The sequence below is a fragment of the Eurytemora carolleeae genome, unplaced genomic scaffold (genome assembly GCF_000591075.1).
Source record: "Eurytemora carolleeae unplaced genomic scaffold, Eaff_2.0 scaffold24, whole genome shotgun sequence".
Classification (NCBI taxonomy): domain Eukaryota; kingdom Metazoa; phylum Arthropoda; class Copepoda; order Calanoida; family Temoridae; genus Eurytemora; species Eurytemora carolleeae.
The window spans coordinates 620441-643924 of record NW_019396080.1 but is presented as its reverse complement, the minus strand read 5'-3'; the positions used below and the strand labels follow the sequence as shown (position 1 = coordinate 643924).

General features: G+C 33.5%; 1 protein-coding gene across 1 annotated transcript; it reads right to left on the bottom strand.

The window, feature by feature from the left end:
- Positions 1-845: 845 nt before the first annotated feature.
- LOC111716274 (uncharacterized) lies at positions 846-23372 on the bottom strand. The gene is made up of 22 exons (XM_023491715.1): positions 23285-23372; positions 23052-23112; positions 20765-20837; positions 18982-19052; positions 18367-18516; positions 17021-17113; positions 15303-15403; positions 14611-14692; positions 12484-12633; positions 10777-10876; positions 9002-9154; positions 7905-8115; positions 7048-7198; positions 6299-6367; positions 5521-5691; positions 5237-5286; positions 4880-4954; positions 4381-4462; positions 3829-3960; positions 2879-2988; positions 2037-2151; positions 846-1692 (listed from the first exon to the last, which is right to left on the bottom strand). Exons 2-22 carry the CDS (start codon positions 23070-23072, stop codon positions 1021-1023), a joined length of 2832 nt encoding a protein of 943 aa, XP_023347483.1. The 5' UTR covers positions 23073-23112; positions 23285-23372; the 3' UTR covers positions 846-1020.
- Positions 23373-23484: the final 112 nt, after the last annotated feature.

Genomic DNA, 23484 nt, shown 5'->3' with positions numbered 1-23484 from the left:
ATTTCCACCACTCATCTTTATATTTCAATAATTTCCACCACTCATCTTTATATTTCAATAATTTCCACCACTCATCTTTATATTTCAATAATTTCCACCACTCATCTTAATATTTTAATAATTTCCCCCACTCATATCTTTATATTTCAATAATTTCCACCACTCATCTTTATATTTCTATTTTTTCCCTCACTCACTTTTATATTTCTATTTCTTTCCCTTCTTCTCTTTTATATTTCAATTTATTTCCCCACTTATCTTTATATTTCTATTCATTTCCCTCCTTCAATTTTATATTTTTATTTCTTTACCCTCCCTAATTTTTATATTTCTATTTCTTTCCCTTCTTAACTTTTATATTTCTATTTATTTCTCTCTCTAATTTTTATATTTCTATTTCTTTCCCTTCTTCACTTTTATATTTCTATTTAATCAATTTCTCCAACTTATTTTTATATTTCAATAATTTACACCACTATCTTTATATTTCAATCAATTCCCCCCACTCATCTTTATATTTCTATCAATTTCCCCCACTCATCTTAATGATTCTGAGCTGAAAACTTTAGAATGAAATATCCAGATATCCCGTCGAATAATTAAACTGGAGTTTAAATTCATGTGGAGAACAAGCAATATTTAATCTGGATATTTATGAAATTATGAATTTATTCCTTAAACCATTCTAAAGTTTTCAGCTCAGTTAATACAATACAGTAAAAATACAAACCTTTAAATTTAGTTCCATAAAATACTTCACAAGGGGGGTTTTACTTTGAGGCAGTTTAACAGTTTTTCTTTATTAAACAAAAAACTTAAAACACAAAAAAAAACATTTAACTTGATAAAAGGATTGAAAACTATATTTTTCTGAAGCTAATTTGCAGTTAGAGTACAATTTTATGGAAACGTTGTGTTGTTATCTCAAATGTAAAAATTGTTCGAAACAAAGTTTGCAAAAGGAAACTTATTTTATGCATTTACACGTGTTTTGAATGCCGCGTACAGAAAAGTAAATGTTCACCAAAGTTTGGATTGAGAGGACTGGGTGAACATTGGACCTAAGCCAGGCCGCTCTTGGTTCATGCTCATATTCCCTTGGTTCATGTTCATGTTTCCAGGGTTCATGTTCATGTTTCCGGGGTTCATGTTCATGTTTCCGGGGTTCATCATGTTTCCGGGGTTCATGTTCATTTGTCCGGGGTTTATGTTTCCTGGCATATTTCCCTGGTTCATGTTCATATTTCCTGGATTCATATTGCCAGGCATCATGTTCATGTTCATATTTCCGGAATTGAAGTTCATATTTCCGGGATTCATTGCGGAGAATCCAGGATTGCCCAAAATCCCATTTCCTGTCATATTTTGAGCCTGATTACCGCCAACTTGAAATGGCTGCTCATCAAATTTAGATTTCCTCTGGCCTGCAAACTGATCCTGATTAAAACCAGGATTAGTTTCGAACGGATTGATCCGACTCGGGAACCCCTGTTGCTGATCTGATCTTGACCTCTCGTTACTTCGCCGATTTCCGTCCCGGCGGGCCCCGCCGTCACCGTCTCGGCGGTTTCCGACGTCGTTCAGGTTGTTTTTAGCTTTCCATTTCTCTATGGCACTTCCTGGCTCCTCCTTCCACTTTTCTCCAGCTTCCGGATCTATCTTACTCATCTTCTCAGACACTATCTGGATAGCCTAAACAGACATCATTTCAAGAAATATTAAGAACATTTTCAATTCAAAATATGTAGATTGTAAAAGGCAAGGGGTAATCAGTAATAGTTTTAGTTCATTCTTCGCCATACACCATGTCCACAAATAGTTATCGTTGTTTGCTTCCATTAAAAAATATAAAAGTAGTTTAAAGTGACACCAAATTCAAAGAGCTCCATAACCTATTCAAATCTGTACTCTGAACACCTTACGGCAACACTTTATATTACATTAATAGTCCCATTATAACTGACACAAACATAAAAACAGGCTCAACCCAACGGAAGCAAAATACTTTTTCTAAGAAGAGAGGAAAACAATCTTACTTGAGATATGGAGTCCATTGGAGCCACAGATTCCCTCCTTGGCTCCCTCGCTTGTTCCCGCTCCCTCCTGGAGCTGATCTTCTGCTCCGGTAGAACCATGCCAGGGTTGAGTTCACTAAAACAAGATGTCAAGATGATTGTCAAGTTATCTAATAGCAGAACATATGAAAATATCTGTTAAGGAAAATGGACAATTCAAAGGCGTGGCTATTCCGAAAAATGACTCGTGAATTTCTACCCTGCAATCGGGAGGAAATGACTTATTTTAGATTCTAAATAAGCTTGTTTAGCGCCATCATTTAAAAAAGGTACTTGATAAAATTGATTATAAAAATTGGAATACAGGAAAAAAAACAGATTCTCAATTAGAAAACATCAAAATCTAAGGTGAAAAAACTAAAATAACGGGGGTAGAGATCAGAGTCTATAAGGGGAAAGATCATAATAAGGGATAGAAGATCAGAATATCTGGGGGAATGAGATCATAAAAAGGGGGTAGAAGATCAAATATATGAGGGAAAAGATCATTCACAGGGGAAGAAGATCAGAATCTTTAAGTGAAAAAGATCATAAAAAGGGGAAGAAAATCAGAATCTATGACAAAGAAAAGGATAAAAAGTGGTAGAAGATTAGAATCTATAAGAGAGAAGAGATCATAAAAAGGGTAGAAGATTAGAATCTATAAGAGAGAAGAGATCATAAAAAGGGGTAGAAGATCAGAATCTATAAGAGAGAAGAGATCATAAAAAGGGGTAGAAGATCAAGAATCTATAAGAGAGAAGAGATCATAAAAAGGGGTAGAAGATCAGAATCAAGAAAGAAACTTAAAAATAAAAAATTACCTGAATGTTATATTTTCAACATTTGGACAGAACTCCATTTTTCCAGTTAAATACTGGATAAGAATATCTCTATCTGGTTTACGGACAACTGGGATAGCATCAGTTAAAGCCTGGAATAAATAGCGTTAAAGGGAGGGTTCGCGAAAAATGAAAGGGGGTTTAGGCTGATATATATATACTTCTATCAGTTGCATCAAACTGAATAGGCTGTAATAGAAGTTTTAAATTAAATTGAATAATTCACGATCTGAGTGGAGTAATGCAGTTCCGTAAATTTGAATGGGTTCTACGTTCTTCGGTATTTGTCGTTTTTGACCATTTTTTTCCTTGTAAACGTAACAGATATAAGTAAAATTAGTTGCGATCCAAATCAAACTCAATTCGACGTATGCCCTTCATTTCCGTGATAGCTCCCTTTAAGGCATCGGTTTGACAATGTATAAAATATTTACATAGGAGTAAATATTTTCAAGAATAATTTAAAATGTTCTGGAGAAAAATGAAAAGCTGGACATCCACCGAGGAAGTTTTAGATATTTTCACCCTTTTTCATAATTTACTTCCAACTAAATATCTTTCATTATCCACAATTCAGAGAAAATAAATAAGCTTTTTTCTTCAACATACCAAAAAAAAGATTTTCAAAACAGGAGGGGGATGGGGGGGGGGGGGGAAAATTTTTTAAAGAAATTAAAACCCTCATTTTAAAAGTTGGCTGCTAAATTCTTAAAAATTTTTTTTTTGAAAAGTATTTTTCTCAAAGTTTGCTTTCTCCCATTGAAGAAAATATGACTGGTCCTATATAGTTAATGAACGCTTGAATTATAACCCTTTACGACACTGTAAACAAAAAAATTAATAAAATTTGCCCAAAGTGAGCTTTAAAAAACTTATAATGAAGGGGGGGGAGATTTCAATAAAATAAATACCCCTGAAAAAAATATATTTACCCTGCGAACATAAAGGGAGTGATCTGTTTCTAAATTTCTGGCGAAGAAGTATAAACACTCGAGAGTGTAATACTCTTTAGGTCCACCCGTCAACTCGTAGCTGTTACTTATACGGAAGTTCACTTTCATATCCTGACAAATAATAATAATAGTTATTTTAGATTTAAGATTTAAGGGGAGGAGGGGGGGAAGGGGATATTGGGTGTTAAAAAATAAAAAACCGAACTTACTGATTTATTGAAACCGTTTAAAATGATAATAAGCGTAATTTCAAGTGACCCTCCATGCAAAGATAGCAGTGCCTGATTTACAACATGTACCCAACGACGTCAACCGTTGTAAATCAGCAATTGCTATTTTGGCACGTCGGGTCACCTGAAATTATGCTTACAGTCCCATTAAGCAAAATAAAACAAAAAACTAATACTATGATATTTTTAGTTTCTTCTAGTCTGTAATCATTTATCAGCGATTTAAAGGATTTAAAACTAATTTATGAAAGCGAATATCATTGCGCTATTAATCTAAAAATATATTTTGTAAAATTGTTACTTTAGGATATCTGAGATCTCCGAATACGATTGTTTTATCTGAACCTCCCTCCCGGATTCTTCTTTTCAGGATCACATACTTTCTAAATGTAAATTCAAATCAATTAATCATTCAAGTAATATATTAAAAGATCAATCAAAGAAATAATAATGAATTGATGAATCGATCCACCATTTATTCAATTATCTAATCAACTAACTAACCAACCAATAAATCACTCAGCTAATCAACTAACTAACCAACTAATAAATCACTCAGCTAATCAACTAACTAACCAAACAGTGAATCACTCAGCTAATCAACCAACTAACCAACCAATAAGTCAATCAGCTCATCAACTAACTAACCAACTAATAAATCAATCAGCTAATCAACTAACCAGCCAACCAATAAATCACTTAGCCATCCAACCAATTAACCAACAAATCCACCAACCCATAAACCCACCACCCAACCCACCAACCAATTAACCAATTAATAAATTAACCAACCAACCAACCTGATAAGCTCTAAGGGGGACATTGCCATCTCTTCCTCTAGTTCTCTAGGTTCCAGCTCAGGGGTTCGTTGTCTCCTGGAAAAGACGACATTTAGACAGAAGGGAAATATTGTTTGGGGGATGAGCCCTAAAAGCCAAGTAAAACTATGTCATCCCGGAGGTTTTCAGGTCCAAACAGTTTTTGAGCCCACTGTCCAAGAAAAAATTTAAATATTAAACCAACCTGGAAAAAGTCCTGTATACGCTACATCCAGCTGTACAAGAGAAGTGGGGGGGGGGGGGCATTATAATGGATTTTACTGGCTTTTAACCAGAACGTTTTCCCATTCAAAAAAACTAAAATTAACAAGATTTTACCTTCTATCCTTTCCTGAAGCATCCATAGAGTATTTAAGATCCGGTAACATCTAAATATAGAAAAGATTAGAGGTTATAAAATCTAGCTATATTGAAAGGGGTGGTCAATGGTCATTTTAGAACAAGGGAAAATAATTTGAGTTTGAAAAAATCATTTATTTTCCTAAAAAAACGTTTATTCCCCCCCCCCTATCAGGGTTTACTTGATCATTTGAAACATCTGAAAAAAAAATTTCCCCAAAGACTTTAACATGCAAAGGTCTGTTAGGGGCTACTAGGCCCACCTGTTTCACAGCTCGTTTATCAGATTCCAGAAGCTTCTTAGCAATATTCTGCTGTTCTATCAGACTCAGTGTTGCAGAGTCAACAACAGGTTGTTGTTGACCATCAGGATAACCTTGACCTTGACCGTGCCCAGGTGGCTGAACTTGAGGGGTCATAGCAGTCACAGCAGCCTGGTTTAAGATTTAGATTAAAATTTTTGTTTTAAATTGTTAAAATTTAAATAAAAAATAAATATGTTTTAAAAAAGATTAAAAACAAAGGAGTAAAATTGAGACCAAAGATCCCTCAAGTGTTGGGGATTAATCAAAGAATGAGAGAAACTACCATGAACAAATGTGTACTGCAGTTTCATACAGAGCCCAAAACTTGAGACAGGGTATCGTTCTTAAAACCAGTTTTAAAACCCGGTTTTCACGAATGGTGTCAAGTCAGTTTTGTAAATATCAATATTTTTCTTACGAAATATTATTTTATTGAGTTTGTTTTATATTCTCAATTTTTTTTCGAATCTCTTAAATAAAAATCTACACAAATATTAAGACCCCGAAAAGGAAACTCGGGAGTTTTGTCCCAACGATACTCTTTTCAATTTCGGGCTCTGGGAGGTAAACATAAACACCACACACACACAGTGATGCCAAGCTTTGTTTACATTCCTCCCAGAAACTGCAGTACATATTATTTTATTGAAGTTACACTCATATTTCTTGGGATTTATGCACTTTTTATTTATTATTTGAAAATCAAGAAAATCCTCGAAATGTTAATATTTTCTACCTCAATTTGTTTCTTCTGAGTTGAGAGAATGCTGCCAAAGTTTGGACCCAGCTTAGTCTTAACTTTGTCCTAGGGTGGAAACAAAAACTCAAATTTTAAAAAATTATGATTAAATAGTTATGATAATCTAGAGGGGTTACTTTTAGATGCACCAAATTTTGCAAATTTAAAATGACTGTGCATAACGATGAAATCTAATGCAAATTATCTAGTATTTTGTACATATTTTTGATTAAAAAGATTAATATTATGTTACAATTAATTCTGCAGTATGACTCCGTAATGTGTTAAGAGACAGGAAATTTCGTAATTTCATGAGTGGTCATCTTGTAAATTAGTTACTTGGCCGATTTACAAGGGTCATTTTAATTTCAGAAAAAAAATTTAAATTTCGTTCCTTTTTTTACGCACAAATCCAATTTGATAATTTTTAATAGAGACAAATATTTCTGTCCCTTTTGAAGTTTTGCTCCGACACATATTTGAAGGATACAGTTGTGAATAGGACATGCAACTATATAATTAGACTTGACCTGAATCCAAGTAACAAATTTCCGTGATTAAGGATGTAAAACTATGAAAAAGGTTACAATTTGGATTAAAAAATGCGAGAAAGATTGCAATTTTTGTATTTTAAAATGTTTAAAAAGGTTGCAATTCGAACTCCCCTACTACATTTTAATAAAAAGATAAAAATCTTGGACTATAAGTATATTCTATGCAGAGAGAATATATTCTCGATTGCTCGCCTGTAAGTGAGTCTGCATCTTAGCAATAATCGCTTCTGTGAGCCATTTGCCCATCTTAATCGCGTTCTCGACATCCTCCTCTGTCTCGATGATCTCCCCGACGTTGATGATGTTCCCAGTCTCCTCCTTCAACTGGTTCACGACGATAGCTCTTCAAATAAATGTCAATATTTGTCTGTATATCTGGCTGTCTGTATATCTGTCTATATTTGTCTGTATATCTGTCAACATTTTTCTGTATATATGTCTATATTTGTCTGCATATATGTATGTATTTGTCTGTATATCTGTCTTATTGTCTGTATATCTGTCTATATTTGTCTGTATATATGTCTATATTTTTCTGTATATCTGACTATATTTGTCTGTAAATATGTATATATTTGTCTGTATATAAGTCTATATTCGTCTGTATGTATGTCTATGTTTGTCTGTATTTCTGACTATATTTGTCTTGTCACTTGAGTTGGGGAACATTAACAACCATTAAAAATTATATTTTTAATATTAAAAGTGTATTGTAGGCGAGAGAGAGGTTGGAGAGTTAATCCGTTATAAATCCCACCCACACCTCCGTTCAAAACACATAATAAAAATTAAAAGAAGTAAATCAAGAAATTTGGTTAAAAGAGTTCATCTACTAAATGAAGTGGGGGTACCTGACAATTACTCCTACTAGGAGTTCATCTACTAAATGACGTGGGAGTACCTGGCAATTACTTCTACTAGGAGATCATGTACTAAATGAAGTGGGGGTACCTGGGAATTATTCCTACTAGGAGTCCATGTACTAAATGAAGTGGGGGTAGGCAATAACTTCTTCTAGGAGTCCATGTACTAAATTAAGTTGGTAGTACCTGGCAATAACTACTCCACATTTCGCCAGTTGCTCCAATTGACCAGCACCCATCGGAGGTATATCTGAAGGAACTGGCATGTGAGGGCTCCAAGCTGTGATAGCGGCTCCATAAAATGGAGGGAGTTGGAGAAGGGAGGGTATACCATAGCTCCCAGGAGGATATTGGGAGCTTGAGTGGGATTGGGTAGAGCTCACACCACCAATACCTCCTAGAACATCATTGCTTTGTTAGCTTATTTGATAAACAATTGGATGGTTTATTACTTAATTAGTTATTTGCTTGATTGGTTAATTGGATAATTGATTACTTTATTTTGTCGATTCATCTATTTGATATAGGTAAATTGATACTAGAGATGGTTGGTCAATATCACATTATTGCTCTTTTTATCCATTTGTAGATTGGTTGGTTAGTTGATTAGGCAGTTGTTTAAATAAGAGATTGGTTGGATGGTTGGATGATTAGTTTATTTGCAGGGATATATGTCTATTATCTTATTAAGATTTGACCCCCCCCCCCGTGAACGACCTAAGCTGAAAAAAACTTTAGAATAATGGATATCGATCCTCACTTTCTCTTAAGCTCGAGACTAACCTAATCTTGTGTTTGTATCCCTGAAAAGTGTATAAAATTCAACCAATCAGAGTGGCGTACTAAAAGCCGGGAAATTTAAAATTAAAAGTAAAGATACGGGAGAAAGGAGCTATCTAATTTTGTAAAGCCGGTTCTTGATTGGCCTGTACTTTAGGCGTCATACCAATTGGACTTATGTTCGATTGAACCAACGCAAGTTTGGTCTAATGTTCATTTGGACTAATGTTAAAATAAATCTATTTGAACGTAATGAATTTTTATTTCATTCAAATGCTCTAATGTTATGGACAGAAAATTGGTATGTGAACAGTAAGGATATTTAAAAGGAGAGGATTAAGAAGAAAATCAAAAGTGTGTCAATTGGATACTCAGATTAAGCGATCGGGATTAAGGATATCCTATTCTAAAGTTTTCAGCTCTGAAGGGATAAGATCATTTTTTCTCGTGAAATATAACCATGATACCCCCCCCCCCGCCCTCCCTTTAACTACTTTTAAAACCTTGTTGTTGTTGGGCCCCGGAGCTCGTGGTTTCGAGCTCTGCTGATCTCATTCCATCGAATTCCTCGACATCTAAACCAAGTTTCTCGAGAAAATCTCGAAGTTCTGTGGATTCTTTCGACAGCTGTTTCGGTCCTCGAGGCCGTTTGCTTCCTGCAAGTAAAAAGTTAAAGAACTAAGAAAAAAGACTTAATTTTGTGCATTTATAAATAATGGACTGAACAATTTTAGCTTCAAACTGTTGCTGTTCCAAGTCGCCATTTCTCATCGTTCTTTGCAATGAACTAAATTTTCGTAGATTTTCTGATTTTATTAGCGCATTTAAAAAAATAATTGACTATATAGTCGTAATTTCAAGTGAGACCCCTTGTCTCAAAAAGTAACCTTTAACTTCTATTGAAGTAACAATTAAGAAATTATCGTCGTTTTGTCTTTTAATAAGTGTCTGTTGATTTCCTTCGTTGCTTCTGTAGCATTAATCCGCTAGCAACTTCTTAATGAAATAAAATTTAAAAATCGATTATAGCTACAAAAATAAAGCAATTCAATATTAGAAATGTTTAGTTACTGCTGAAGATAAACTAGGTGAATTCTTAAAAAAAGATTGGGGCCTCACAAGGTACTAATTTATTTGAAAAAAAAATTAATAACGGAAAAAAAGCCTGACAGCCAATTTCTTACAAGAATAATATGCATTAAACAATCGTGTTATTTATTTGATTTTCCTACCTTCTCATTAAAAGGTCTTTCAAATTGATTTAAAGAAAAGCCAAAGTATCAATCATAATTGATTGTCCGTAAATAAAAAAATGAGAAAAAATATAGAAAAAAGAAGAACCAATTATCTAAAGTTGATAACATCTAATTTTTTATTGGATTTTAGTCTGATCTGATTAAAGGTTTTAGAATTGAAAAGTTCTCACTTAAGTATGTAATTGATTTCAAATCAAGTTTTTTAACAAGCTTATTTTTGATCATGAATTTTTCCTTAAAATTATCTGTGTTTGGCAGACAGGGAAAAATAAACAACTTCATATATACTAATTCTATTCTAGTATTCTCCAAATTACATATCTATATACCAATCCTCCCATATATGTATACTTATAAACCTATCCTCCCATGTATACTTATAAACCAATCCTCCCATGTATACTTATAAACCTATCCTCCCATGTATACTTATAAACCAATCCTCCCATATATGTATACTTCTAAATCTATCCTCCCATGTATACTTATAAACCTATCCTCCCATATATACTTATAAATCTATCCTCCCATATATTTATACTTATAAACCTCCCATGTATACTTATAAACCTATCCTCCCATATATACTTATAAACCTCTCCTCCCATGTAAACTTATAAACCTATCCTCCCATATATGTATACTTCTAAATCTATCCTCCCATGTATACTTATAAACCTATCCTCCCATATATACTTATAAATCTATCCTCCCATGTATACTCATAAACCAATCCTCCCATATATGTATACTTATAAACCTATCCTCCCATGTATACTTATAAATCTATCCTCCCATGAGTACTTATAAACCTATCCTCCCATGTATACTTATAAACCTATCCTCCCATGTATACTTATAAACCTATCCTCCCATGTTTTCTCATAAACCTATCCTCCCATGTTTTCTTATAAACCTATCCTCCCATGTAAACTTATAAACCTATTCTCCAATGCATAATTGTATACCTATAAACCTATCCTCCAATATATACCTATAAACCTAACCTCCCATATATATACCTATAAAAGCTAGTAGAGCTGTGTAGTTAACTTCTTGTTCTTCTATTACAGGATATTTCTTTCCTTTCAACTGCCTTTCCCGTCCTGTCATAAACTGCACCTAGAATTACATGAATACCATTATAAAATAAAGCTCTTCGCTCATATTTAAATATATGTTAGCTGGAGCTGGCCAAACGGTTGGACCAAATCGGCTGAAATTTTTTAAGGAAACCCATGGGCTACCTTGAGGTGAAATGGGCTAAAAAGCTTTAATTTTTTTCGGTGTTTTTAAAATTTCACTTTATCTAGTCATTATTATTACTATTATTTAATTATTATTCAATTACCATTAAAATCTTCACTCAAAGCCCCCATATTTGATCAACTGTTTATTTTATATATCTGCCGGGATACTTTTATCCCCTGGCCTAAGCCGTCAAAAGGACATATAAAAGGTTGGATAAAAGAATGGTTGTCTGATAGACAACAAAGAGTTGTGTTAAATGGGGAGTACTCTAACTGGCTACCTGTTACTAGTGGAGTACCCCAGGGGTCAGTGCTCGGGCCAACCCTGTTTGTCATCTTTATTAATACTTTAGACATCTATCTTCAAGACTATCCAGTGTTATTATCTAAATTTGCTGATGATACTAAAGTTGGTATGCCTGTTAACAATGAAACTGATTCTATAGTTCTACAAAATGTTATAAATACTCTCTGTGACTGGTCTGATGATCTGTCAATGAAATTTAATTCTAGAAAGTGTAAAGTTATGCATGTTGGTGGGAGAAATAATCATTTCACCTACACAATGCATGGTTTTGCTCCCGGTGGTACAGTGTGGGAGTCTGTAGATGAGGAGAAGGATGTAGGAGTGAAGATTTCTAATACATTGAAACCTTCAAGTCAATGTCAATCTGAAGCAATGTAAGCAAACCAGCTAGTAGGACAAATGTCTAGATCTTTTACATACCGAGACAAGTACAATTGGATAAGACTGTACAAAGTTTATGTGAGACCTAATCTAGAATATGCTGTCCAAGCATGGTCACCCTGGAACCAGAAGGATACTGTGAGAATGACAGCAGGACTGAAGCCAGGAACCTACCAAGACAAGCTGAAAGAATTAGGCTTATCCTCCCTAGAGGAGAGAAGAAGAGGTGACATGATACAAACCTGGAATATATTGCACCAGCATGATGATGTTTGCGAAAAAAACCTGGTTTACTAGGTTAAAGTCAGCCTCTACAGTTAGCACAAGGTTAAATTCATCTATATTCAACCTGGAGATGAAGAGAACAAACCTGGACATAAGAAAAAACTTTTTTTCTATTAGAGTTGTTAAAGGCTGGAACCAACTGCCTGAGGCAGTAAAGGGGTCCATGACCCTATATGCTTTTAAAAACAGTTATGATGAGCATAGAAATGCAGCCATGGATCCAGAAGAACAAATGATGACCTGACCCGCCACTTCATTCTTGCATGATGCAGGACCTTGGCGGAGAAACTATCAACGTATCAACGTAAATCAAATGTGTATTATATACCTGTAGTAATACTTTATACTCAGCCTAAGCTGTTAAATTATCTGTTTATTTTACATACCTGTCGAGATAATTTATCCCCCAGCTTACGAAGGTAAATCATGTGTTTGAGATATACTGTATTATACCTGTTAATTATACCCCCCGACCTCAGCCGTCAAATCAAATGTTTATTATATACCTGTAGAGATACTTTATCTCCCGGCCTGAGCAGCATTCTCAGATCAGCTGATCCTACATGGACTCCGCAAACATAGAAATCTTCACGTTCAAACAGAACAGTTTTATCCTTGAGAGATCCGTCAACTATCTTTACAAGGCCACCCTCACACTTTTCAAACAAAATTTAATATGAAAAAAAGAAAATAAATTTTGTCATATAGTTTTTATAAATTCCTCCTATAGTGACTTTTTCTTCGGAAACATTTTGGATTTGTGTTTCCAAAAACCGAAATGGTAGCGACTAGCGAGAAATTAAATTAGTCAGGAATTATCTTGAAAAGTTTGAGCATTTTAAAACTTTACTCCTGAATTAAAAAATCTTCTATTATGATGTAGTATTTATGCCTTAATTTAGAAAAATTTACAAGAATAAAAAAAGGAAACTTTTGAGTTTTAAAATCTATTTATAAGATTTGATGGGACTGTATCTAGAGTATAGATAGTGTCATTTAAAAAGTCAAGTGTTGTGCCGCAGCTTAAATTTAAACCGCCGCTCAAATTCTTTAAATTCGGCCACGGATTACCTATTTAATTTTTATCGTCTTTTGCAAAAGTGCTTGCGTGTCACTTTAATAGAGAAACTACGATTTAAAGTAATTAATAAGAAAGGTTATCTGCTTCATGAAGGGAAGCAGGCCAACCACAACAATTTCTAGTCCGAGCCACATTCTCCTTATTTTCTCGCCCAAGCCAACTTGAAATCCTCGTCCTTCTATTATTTTGGTTATAAAGCCTCTAATTCTTGCAGATTATTTTTTCAATATCTGGCGACGCTAGGGCATAAAATATGAGTAGACTGAAGTATTGCAATGATTTCATCAAGCCATGAGAATGATGTCTAACTTCATTTAGGCAAAACTTAAATCTCGTCTGCCTACGCGTAATGGTTAACCTACGCGGTAAAGAATAAATAGCAAAATATTTGGCATACCTCTGCCTATTATTTTTCCCAAGGAACCACCCGGAAAAATTCTTTGGTTTTCACGATTATTATTTAAAAAGATTAAAGCTCGATAAACTCGAAAATTATTTGCGGCATTCTACAAAAGGTGAACATTTTCAAAGACATTGAACACAAAAACTTTATTTCAATTGAAACTGTTTTTTTCCGATTTAAAAAAATTCAATATTTCATTTATGCCCTAACGTGGCCAGATTAAAAAAAAAGTTTTATCTTGGAGGATTAGACACTTTAAACAATAATATTAGAAGGACGAGGACTTTCGAGGTGGCTCGGACTAGAAATTGTTGTGGCTGGACTTCCTCCCATCGTTTCATCTTAGACCAGACGGTGAAACCGGTACAGTTGTGAATTGGACATGGCACTCTATAAATGGAGGATCACATGTAACTACGTCTATATTCCCTTTAACCAAAATAACTGAAGAATTACCGAGTATAAGTGATTTAAGTGGGCGTTTATTCAGATGAAATTGAAAATACGGGTAGGCGGGATTTCGGGAAACAGGACTGGAGGTTGGGGACACCTAGAGAGAGAAAGGGAGGTTATTTAGAAAAACTTATCCAACAAATGCTTCAATTAAATCAAAACAGTTAATTATAACAGAAGGTTCCAACAGATTTAATTTCACCAGAAATTTTGCTTACATTGAAATTGTTTCGTTAGATTTCTTAGGAATACAAGCAAATAAACAGTAGGACCAAGCAAATACATGTAAATACATGCAAATACATGTAAATACATGGAAATACATGTAAATACAAGCAAATAAACAGTCGGACCAAGCAAATACATGTAAATACAAGCAAATAAACAGTCGGACCAAGCAAATACATGTAAATACAAGCAAATAAACAGTCGGACCAAGCAAATACATGTAAATACAAGCAAATAAACAATCGGACCAAGCGAATACATGTAAATACAAGCAAATAAACAGTCGGACCAAGCAAATACTTTTAAATACAAGCAAATAAGCAGTCGGACCAAGCAAATACAAGTAAATACAAGCAAATAAACAGTCGGACCAAGCAAATACAAGTAAATTGTAAGCAAATAATCATTCGGACCAATAATGTCATAAAAATTAAGTGCTAAGCAATAAATTTGATCACATTTTGTTTCCTTAGGAGTATCTCTGATCAGGCTGACCAGCTCGCCCTCGTATACTTCGGATTGTAGAGGGAAATAAGGTTTAGGGGGTAACCTGATCATTCATTCAATCAATCAACCAATTATTCGGCGAAAGTACATCAACGAAGCAGGGGTGTATAATCAAAAATAATTAAACTCNGGTGGGGGGATAAAAAATTGGACGTCAAAAGGCAAGTTTTACTCTATTTTAAACTTTTTCCCCCAAAATTATTTATTTTCTCTGATACAACTACAAGGAGGAAAACCCTAAAAATATTGTTGACGCTCAGCGCAAACAAACATTACTTCTGGGGGACAACATTATTTTTTATCAGAGGGGGAAAATTATTTTACAAGAAAGTATACAGTTTACACTATACACCCCTGAAAATATACAGTTTACACTACACACCCCTGAAATTATTTTACAAGAAAATATACAGCTTACACTATACACCCCTGAAAAAAAAACATAAGATTGAAACTAAAACTAGTTAAAAAATTGTACAGGAGGAGGGACACACAACAAATTTAGATCAAATTAAAATCTATCGATCCAGAATAGATTGATTGATTAACTCTTGATTAATAAATCGAATATAGATTTGGAAACAAGATCGAATACTGAATATAAGAAAGATTACTCATTGATTGATCAAACAGTTGATTGATTGATTGTATCCCTGTCTTGAATCCACTTTTTGAACTCGTGTTCTGTAAGATCTCGATCAGAAAGCCAGGAACTGAACTCGACATTCTCTGAACTAGTCTGAGGCTCCTCGCTCTACAATATTTACAATGGTTAATTTCCCATCAACAACCCCCCCTCCCCCCCCCCCCAACTTTTACAATGTATTTTAAGCTAACCAAATCTGAAATAATTGGTGCACGGTGCACATTAACAAAAAGCGAAAGAGACAACTTTTTATAGGATTGAGTCAAAAAAACGTTCAAAGAGATTTTAAATGTTTAAAACAAAACTCCATTAAAAATACTTTTTGCAAAAAGTCGAAGCCATCAAAAATATCATAATAAAAATAAAAATTTTAAAAAATAACTGAACTGATCATATAATAAATAAACCTCCCCCAAATCAACATGATGCCCCCCACCACCACATTCTTTTCATCAGTTTCTAAAATGAATTATTCCATTTGACCAAAATTCCAACGAAACTTATCCACGCGTCCTAATATCATAATTTTAATCATCATTAATGTTATCGTTAAATATAAATATTATTGAGAACAATTCATCACAATTAGTGATGTCAAATTTCTTAAATGTCAAGTAAATATCAAACTTCACGTTAATTGAATATGAAAACCGAAAACAAAAAGCTTGAAAATGTCAAATTTGAAGTTAAAAGAAATTATACATTTATAAATTACTTTTTATCATGACCAGGAATCATTTTTAGTATAACCGTGGAGTAATAAATTTGAAGAACTTCCATATTTAGAAAGATAATATTGGATATATAATAAAAATGAATTGTTAAATTTTCCTAATTTAAGTTCTCTATTTCATGGATATAGTTAAAAAGAATAAGGGACTGTGGACATAATTTCACATGTCGAATTCACAACGGTACTATTAAAATTCAAATTATCAAGATTCAAAAAGGAAGGAATGAGATTTCCATTTCTTCATTTTAAAAAGATGATTTTTTAATTGAGGAGGGAAATTTTTAATCTTTAATTTTTTAATCTATAAAAACGAAAATATTTTTCCACATTATCGATCAAATTAATTTGTATAAATAGAGGGTCACTTAGAATTACATCTTTAGTCCCTTTAATACTTGGCAGCGGCCAAACTCTGTTACTCGCGAATGCCGCAAGAGTGAAAATCAGTTCTAATCGCGGCGCTCGGCCCCCTAGCCTGTCCTAGCCGCGGCGCTCGGCTCCATAGCCTGACCTAGACGCAGCGTGCAGCCCAAAAAGTGTCTTAACCTAACCATAACATATATACTAATCTCCTCCTTTTAATTTATTTAGGCATTCGCGAGTAACAGAGTGTGGCCGCTACCTTAATACTTTCTGATGATACCTCGTGGTTACTCGTAACACTCCTTATGCAAGTTAGAAAATAATATAACCAACATCATCAACAAACCTCCACGCAGTGAAATTAATCAATTTGATAAATCTGTATTTGATAGAAAATCCTCTTCGGATAATTTTGTATCAATTTAATTAAGACAAAAATATTATTCGTTTCAAATAATTCTAAATCCTATTTGCTCAAGAAATAATTTTGAATTTACTGCAAACTTGCTGCAGCATTGCTGGAAACTTGCCGTAACATAACGTAATTTACCTTAAACTTGCCGTACACTTGTAGTAAACTAACTGTACAGAGTTACTTTACACTGTACAGTGTTCCTAGCGTGTATTACCTGAATTGCTAGCCAGCATTTCTTGAATACTAGAGGAATATCCTGGGTATCTGTTACATTCCCGTACACAGATGTTACAGTCTTCCGGTACGCCTGCATATTTACTGTATTGTACTTGTGTATGTACATGTGTTTGTACATCAGGAGTATATTTATATTGGAAATGATACAATGGTAAGATAAGTGAGCGATCTGAAAACCCCCCATCTTGGAGATGACGATAATAATACAATATAATAATAGAATAATAAAATAATACAATGACACAATGACACAATGACACAATGATACAATGACACAATGATACAATGATACAATGATACAATGATACAATGATACAATGATACAATGATACAATGATAGAATGATACAATGAATAAAATGATGCAATGATGCAATGATACAATTTATAAAATGATTCAATGATTAATTTACACAATGATTACAATGGTTACAATGATTCAATGAATACAATGAATACAATGGTTACAATGAATACAATGAATACAATGAATACAATGATATAATGATATAATGATACAATGATACAATGATACAATGATACAATGATATAATGATAAAATGACACAATGATACAATGATACAATGATAAAATGATAGAATGATACAATGAATAAAATGATGCAATGATGCAATGATACAATTTATAAAATGATTCAATGATTAATTTACACAATGATTACAATGGTTACAATGATTCAATGAATACAATGAATACAATGGTTACAATGAATACAATGGATACAATGGATACAATGAATACAGTGAATACAGTGAATACAGTGAATACAATGAATACAGTGAATACAATGAATACAATGAATACAATGAATACAATGAATACAATGAATACAATGAATACAATGAATACAATGAATACAATGAATACAATGAGTACAATGAATACAATGAATACAATGGTTACAATGGTAACAATGGTTACAATGAATACAGTGAATACAATGAATACAATGATACAATGATACAATGATACAATGACACAATGATTCATTAAATTCAATGATACAATGATTAAATTTCATAATGATACAATGATACAATGTTTCATTGATACAAATATTCAATGATACAATTATACAATGATACAATGACACAGTTATACAATGATACAGTTATACAATGATACAAGGATACATTGATTCTAGGATACTAGGATATAATGATTCATTGATACAATAATTCAGTGACACTTATACAATGACACAATGATATAATAATAAATAAATACAATGAAACAATGATACAATAACACAATAATACAAGGATACAATAATACAATAACACAATGGTTGTCAATGACCTACCTCCACCGTGAAAACATCCCCTGGTCTTATGTTATACATCAGGTTTGCCCGGGACAAGGAGTGTCCCCAAACATATCCGTTGGAGCCCTGGAAGAACCCCCTTAACCCCTTAAACTCCCCTTCAAGCACCTCCATGATCCCGTGAACAACCTGGAAACAATTTCAAATCGTTTTTAAAACATTAAATTAAAATTAAAAATATCTATTTAAAAATCATTTAAAATATAAAACACTTAATTCAAACATTTTTAAATGTTGGAAGAGTCCCCTCAGACTGTAAATCAACTTCTAATTTCTAAGCAAGGTTCAGGGTTTTAGATAATCCATGCATTAACAAAAGATTATTAGTATTGCAACTTTTTTCTGTGCAGGTTAAACCGAAAAATGGCAGAACTTGAGGTCGGAAATTATAAATATTGAATAGGAGAGAAGTAGTTAAACTATGTAGTTCCATCCGGCAATATTTAAGAGAGCTTGTTTGGACGACAGTCGAAACAATAAAAATCAAAGAAGATTTTCACGTGTTTCTTTATCACCATACCTGGGNATTTGAACACTCTCTCAACTCCTACGTTTATCATGAAAAGCAAGTGGTATTTTTAAATCCATCCTTACCTTACGATTAGTCTTGTCCGTGGGTTTTTTAAGTTGAACCACCTTCGCCAGAAATATGTTTTTATTTCCATCTGAGAATAATACATAGTTGTACTCTTTAAATCAAAATATTTCTCAAGGTTACAAAATTTATGAAAATTATTGAAAAATTGTAAAATTATCTTTAACAACCCTGTGAAGTGTAAACAGAAACCCCGGAACGAAATTTACATCTAATACAAGATTTTTAAATGAGTTCTAGCGGATTTGGTTTTAAAGCAATTTATACACTATTCAGGAAGGGGAGGAAGGCCAGCCACAGCAATTTCTAGCCCGAGCCACATTCTCTTCATTTTCTCGTCCGAGCCACCTCGAAATCCTCGTCCTTCCAATATTATCTTTTTCAAGTGTTCAATTCTCCAAGATAAAACAACTTTTTAGGAATCCGGTCACGTTAGAGCATTACCGAAATATTAAATTTTTGTAAATAGAAAAAATACTTTCAATAGAATTTAAGTTTTTGAGTACAATGTCCTGAAAAATATTCACCTTTCTTACGCGCATTTTCAGATCATCTAGGTATAGAATGCCGCAAATAATTCCAAGTTTATAAAACTTTGATCTTTTTTTTTGTTAATTTTAGCGGAAGCCATAGAATTTTTTCGGGTGGTTCCATGGGGAAAATTGTAGGCAGAGGTATGCCGAATATTTTGCTATTTTGTATCATGAAGGTTAGCCATTACGGAGGAAGAAGAGATTTAAGTTTCACCCAAATAAAGTTTGACATCATTCTCATGGCTTTGAAAATTTCAACATGATGTAATCATTGCAATACTTAAGTCTATCCATATGTTATGCCCTAACGTGGCCTGATTTTTAGAAGATAGCTTTATCTTCAAGATTTAGAAACTTAAAAACACATAATAAGCGAAGGACGAGGATTTCGAGGTGGCTCGGACAAGAAAATGAGAATATGGCTCGGACGAGAAATTGCTGTGGCTGGCCTTCCTCCCCTCAGTCAGGTCCCCATTGAAGCATGAAAAAAAAATATTTTTTTTTTCTGTCTAATCAAATTTGATGCAGCACAAGGAGCAAGAAAATCTGATCTAACGCAGGTTGCAGACCAACGGACTAATTTATATTTTCTTCGATATCCCGTGGTGCTCATACCCTGCAGGATAACTTTAATTGATTGAGGAATCAAGCAAATATCATAAATCAAATATCAAGATTATGTATTCAAGATTGACACAAAAAACCTGTGTAAAAACTCCGCATTAATTAACTCTGATCCCTTTTCATGTATGGTTGAATTAATAAAAATGTGTCAAAAGAAAAATGAATCGTTAAAAGTTTTGAATAAAAAGAATAAGGGAATATTTTCTATTCACTTCTTCTAGAAAAAGACATGAAAATTTTGTTAAAAATGTGACATCAACTCATCTTCTATGTAATAGGGATATACTTTAATTGAGAGATCAAAATATAATTTTTTTCACGTCACAAGAACCTCAAGACTGAACTAATATCTTTATTATTAGAATTTTAAGATAGTTTATCTCTTAATTTTGTTTCTCTCTTAATTTTGTTTCCATTTGAATTAATCAGTTTATTCAGGATCGGGTATTTATTTTTAAGAATTAATACCCCCCCCCCCCCTTGCCTCCTCCCCCCAATAACTCAAAGAACTATTTTGTAAATTATAATTTTTAACTATTTTAAGGCCCCACAAAGTAGTTTAATTTTCAGGGTGGACCCTTCAGAAAAAAAAGAGAAGACTTAAAAAATTATCTTATGTATATTCCTTCAGAGCTACGAGACTTTTTCGGGTCAACGTCATCTGACGCGGCAAGTTTGCGCTTTTCAGCAGATCCATCCTAAAAAAATACGCAATTTTCTGTCTATCCTTATAAAATTTCAAACTGAAGCTGTGCCTGAAAATAAATTAGAATTGACGTGTACAGTGTACACTCGGTTGATTCCTCTCTGAAATTTGAAAACAATCTAAATGAAAATAAAATGTTGTTAATGATNCCACCCTTGAAGTATCGATATAATTTAAAGTATAGTTATGTCCCCGATTCACAACGGTACCCATTCATCCGTTATCTGAGCAGTGAGCATAGAGGAAGATTTTGTCGTTGTTATTTCTTTCTTTCTTTGTCTCTGCTGAATAAATCCTTAAATTCACTTTATGAGAAACCACAGTTGAAAATTCTGAGTTTTCAGAAAGGAAATGAAGATTCTCTTCAAGAGTTTTGCTCAACTGAAAGTTTAAAAGGTACCGGTGTAGATCAAGCACATTTCTCTTAAAAACCAGGTTCACTTGAAATTCTCTATTATACAAACCAACCTAATCAACAGAAAACAATGGTTGAATTATTTAGCAAGGTTTTCGAAGATTTCATAGAGTTTTACTCTTTATTGTTCTTTCTGGTACCTGAGTCAGTTTTTAGTTTAATGTTTTGAAAAAAGTTGCAAAAATGAAGAAATATAAGGCCGCAGTTCCTCTGAAGATAAGACAAATATCGAAATTCAAGTTCCATTGTTAAATGTTAAAACATATTTTTTGATGAAAAATCTCCTCCAATAAGTTATTTTTTCTGCTAATGCTTGAATTTTTGCGAGATAGGTTACATTGTGAAAAATATTATCTATTTATGTCATTGTAATGGGTATTATCAAGTGCAAAAAAGCTAAACAGGGATGTTTACTTTTCTTGATTCATTTTGATGGAAAAAAAACTAGAGTAGATAAAAATCCCAGGAAAATTTTTTCGCACGCCTGACACCTATTACAATAACAACATATAGAGTTTTTTCATCAATTTTACTCTTCTTGTTTAATAGCAGGTCGATAAAGTTACTTTATCACCCTGTTGCAAAAAAATTGAAACTTGCTGTTGAACTCTCTATAACATCTGAAAAGATCCTTGAAAATTTTGGGCTGTAGATACTAGATACTAGATAAGCTAATGTGAAGCAGGCAGAGGTCCTTTGTGTCATCATAGCAGAAAACTTCTCAAAGACTGATTGTGATTTCAAGCTTTTTTGGTTTCTCAAGCTATTTAAATCTGTTAATTGGGAAAAAAAAATATATTCTACCCCTCAGCAAATATTTTGCTCCGCCCTACACGAACCTCTGACTCCAACCTCAATAAAACTTTTAAACATCTAATTCTCCCGTCAGGCAATTAAACAAGTTGTTCCACCATACGTCAAACAATTTGGTCCACCCTAGATATATAACTGAATCCACCATATGTCAAAGAACTTGCTCCTCCCAAGATAAATTACTAACTCCACTCTGCGTCAAACAGTTTGCTCTACCCTAGATATATACTTAAATAACTCTACGTCAAACAGTTTGCTCTACCCTAGATAAGTAACTAACTCCATCCTACGTCAAACAGTTTGCTCTACCCTAGATAAATACTCAAATCAACTCTACGTCAAACAATTTTCTCCACCCTAGATAAGTAACTAACTCCATCCTACGTCAAACAATTTGCTCCGCGCTATATAAATACCTAACTCCATCCTTCGTCAAACAATTTGCTTCACGCTCTATAAATACCTAAAGCCATCCTACGTCAAACAATTTGCTCAAAGCTCTGTAAATACCTAAAGCCATCCCACGTCAAACAATTTGCTCAAAGCTCTATAAATACCTAAAGCCATCCTACGTCAAACAATTTTCTCCACGCTCTATAAATGCCTAAAGCCATCCAACGTCAAACAATTTGCTACACGCTCTATAAATGCCTAAAGCTACGTCAAACAATTTGCTCGTCTCTCCTGAATAAATACCGAACATAGATTGAACGAGAACTTGCATTTGGTTTAGTCCTCAGATATATACATTTAACATCTCTTCCTTCAATGGCAGCTAAAGGGTGGGAAGAGGGGACCTTCTCCCGAAAAATGCCGTAAGCCGCTTTGCCTATGCACTTCTGAACACAATAACCTCAGCATTAGGTTGTCCTCATATCAGATATCCTATAAGATCACCATTAGAAAAATGAGCCTGTAACCAAATATTCAACAAGACCCCTGAAAATATCTCCTAAAACTGGAAAAGATTAGAATTACCTGTGACTTATCTATCTCCATAGTGTATATAGCTCAGCTCTGCAAGGAAACTACGTCTAACCTACCAACCAAAATATTAAACAGAATTAACCACTAAAAGTTGAAGAATCCAAACCCTGCAAATATATATTAATAATATAATCTCAAATACGTCTCCACAGATCTCTAGAAATACCTAAAATTTTATCATAACATTCAGTAAAATTTAGTAGTTGTAACGAACAATTATTTACCTGCGATCAAATCTAAACTAATCCTCTCAATCAATAGAATTAAATCTGAAAGAGAAAAACAAACAAATTAAGGTTGGTTAATACATGGAGGCACACATTGAGTTTTGGTGGCGAAAAACACTCAATTTCGACATTTTCCCCAAACTTTAGATTTTTTTAATTGGGGTAAATTTTACACTTTTTGAAACAAAGTTTTGTTC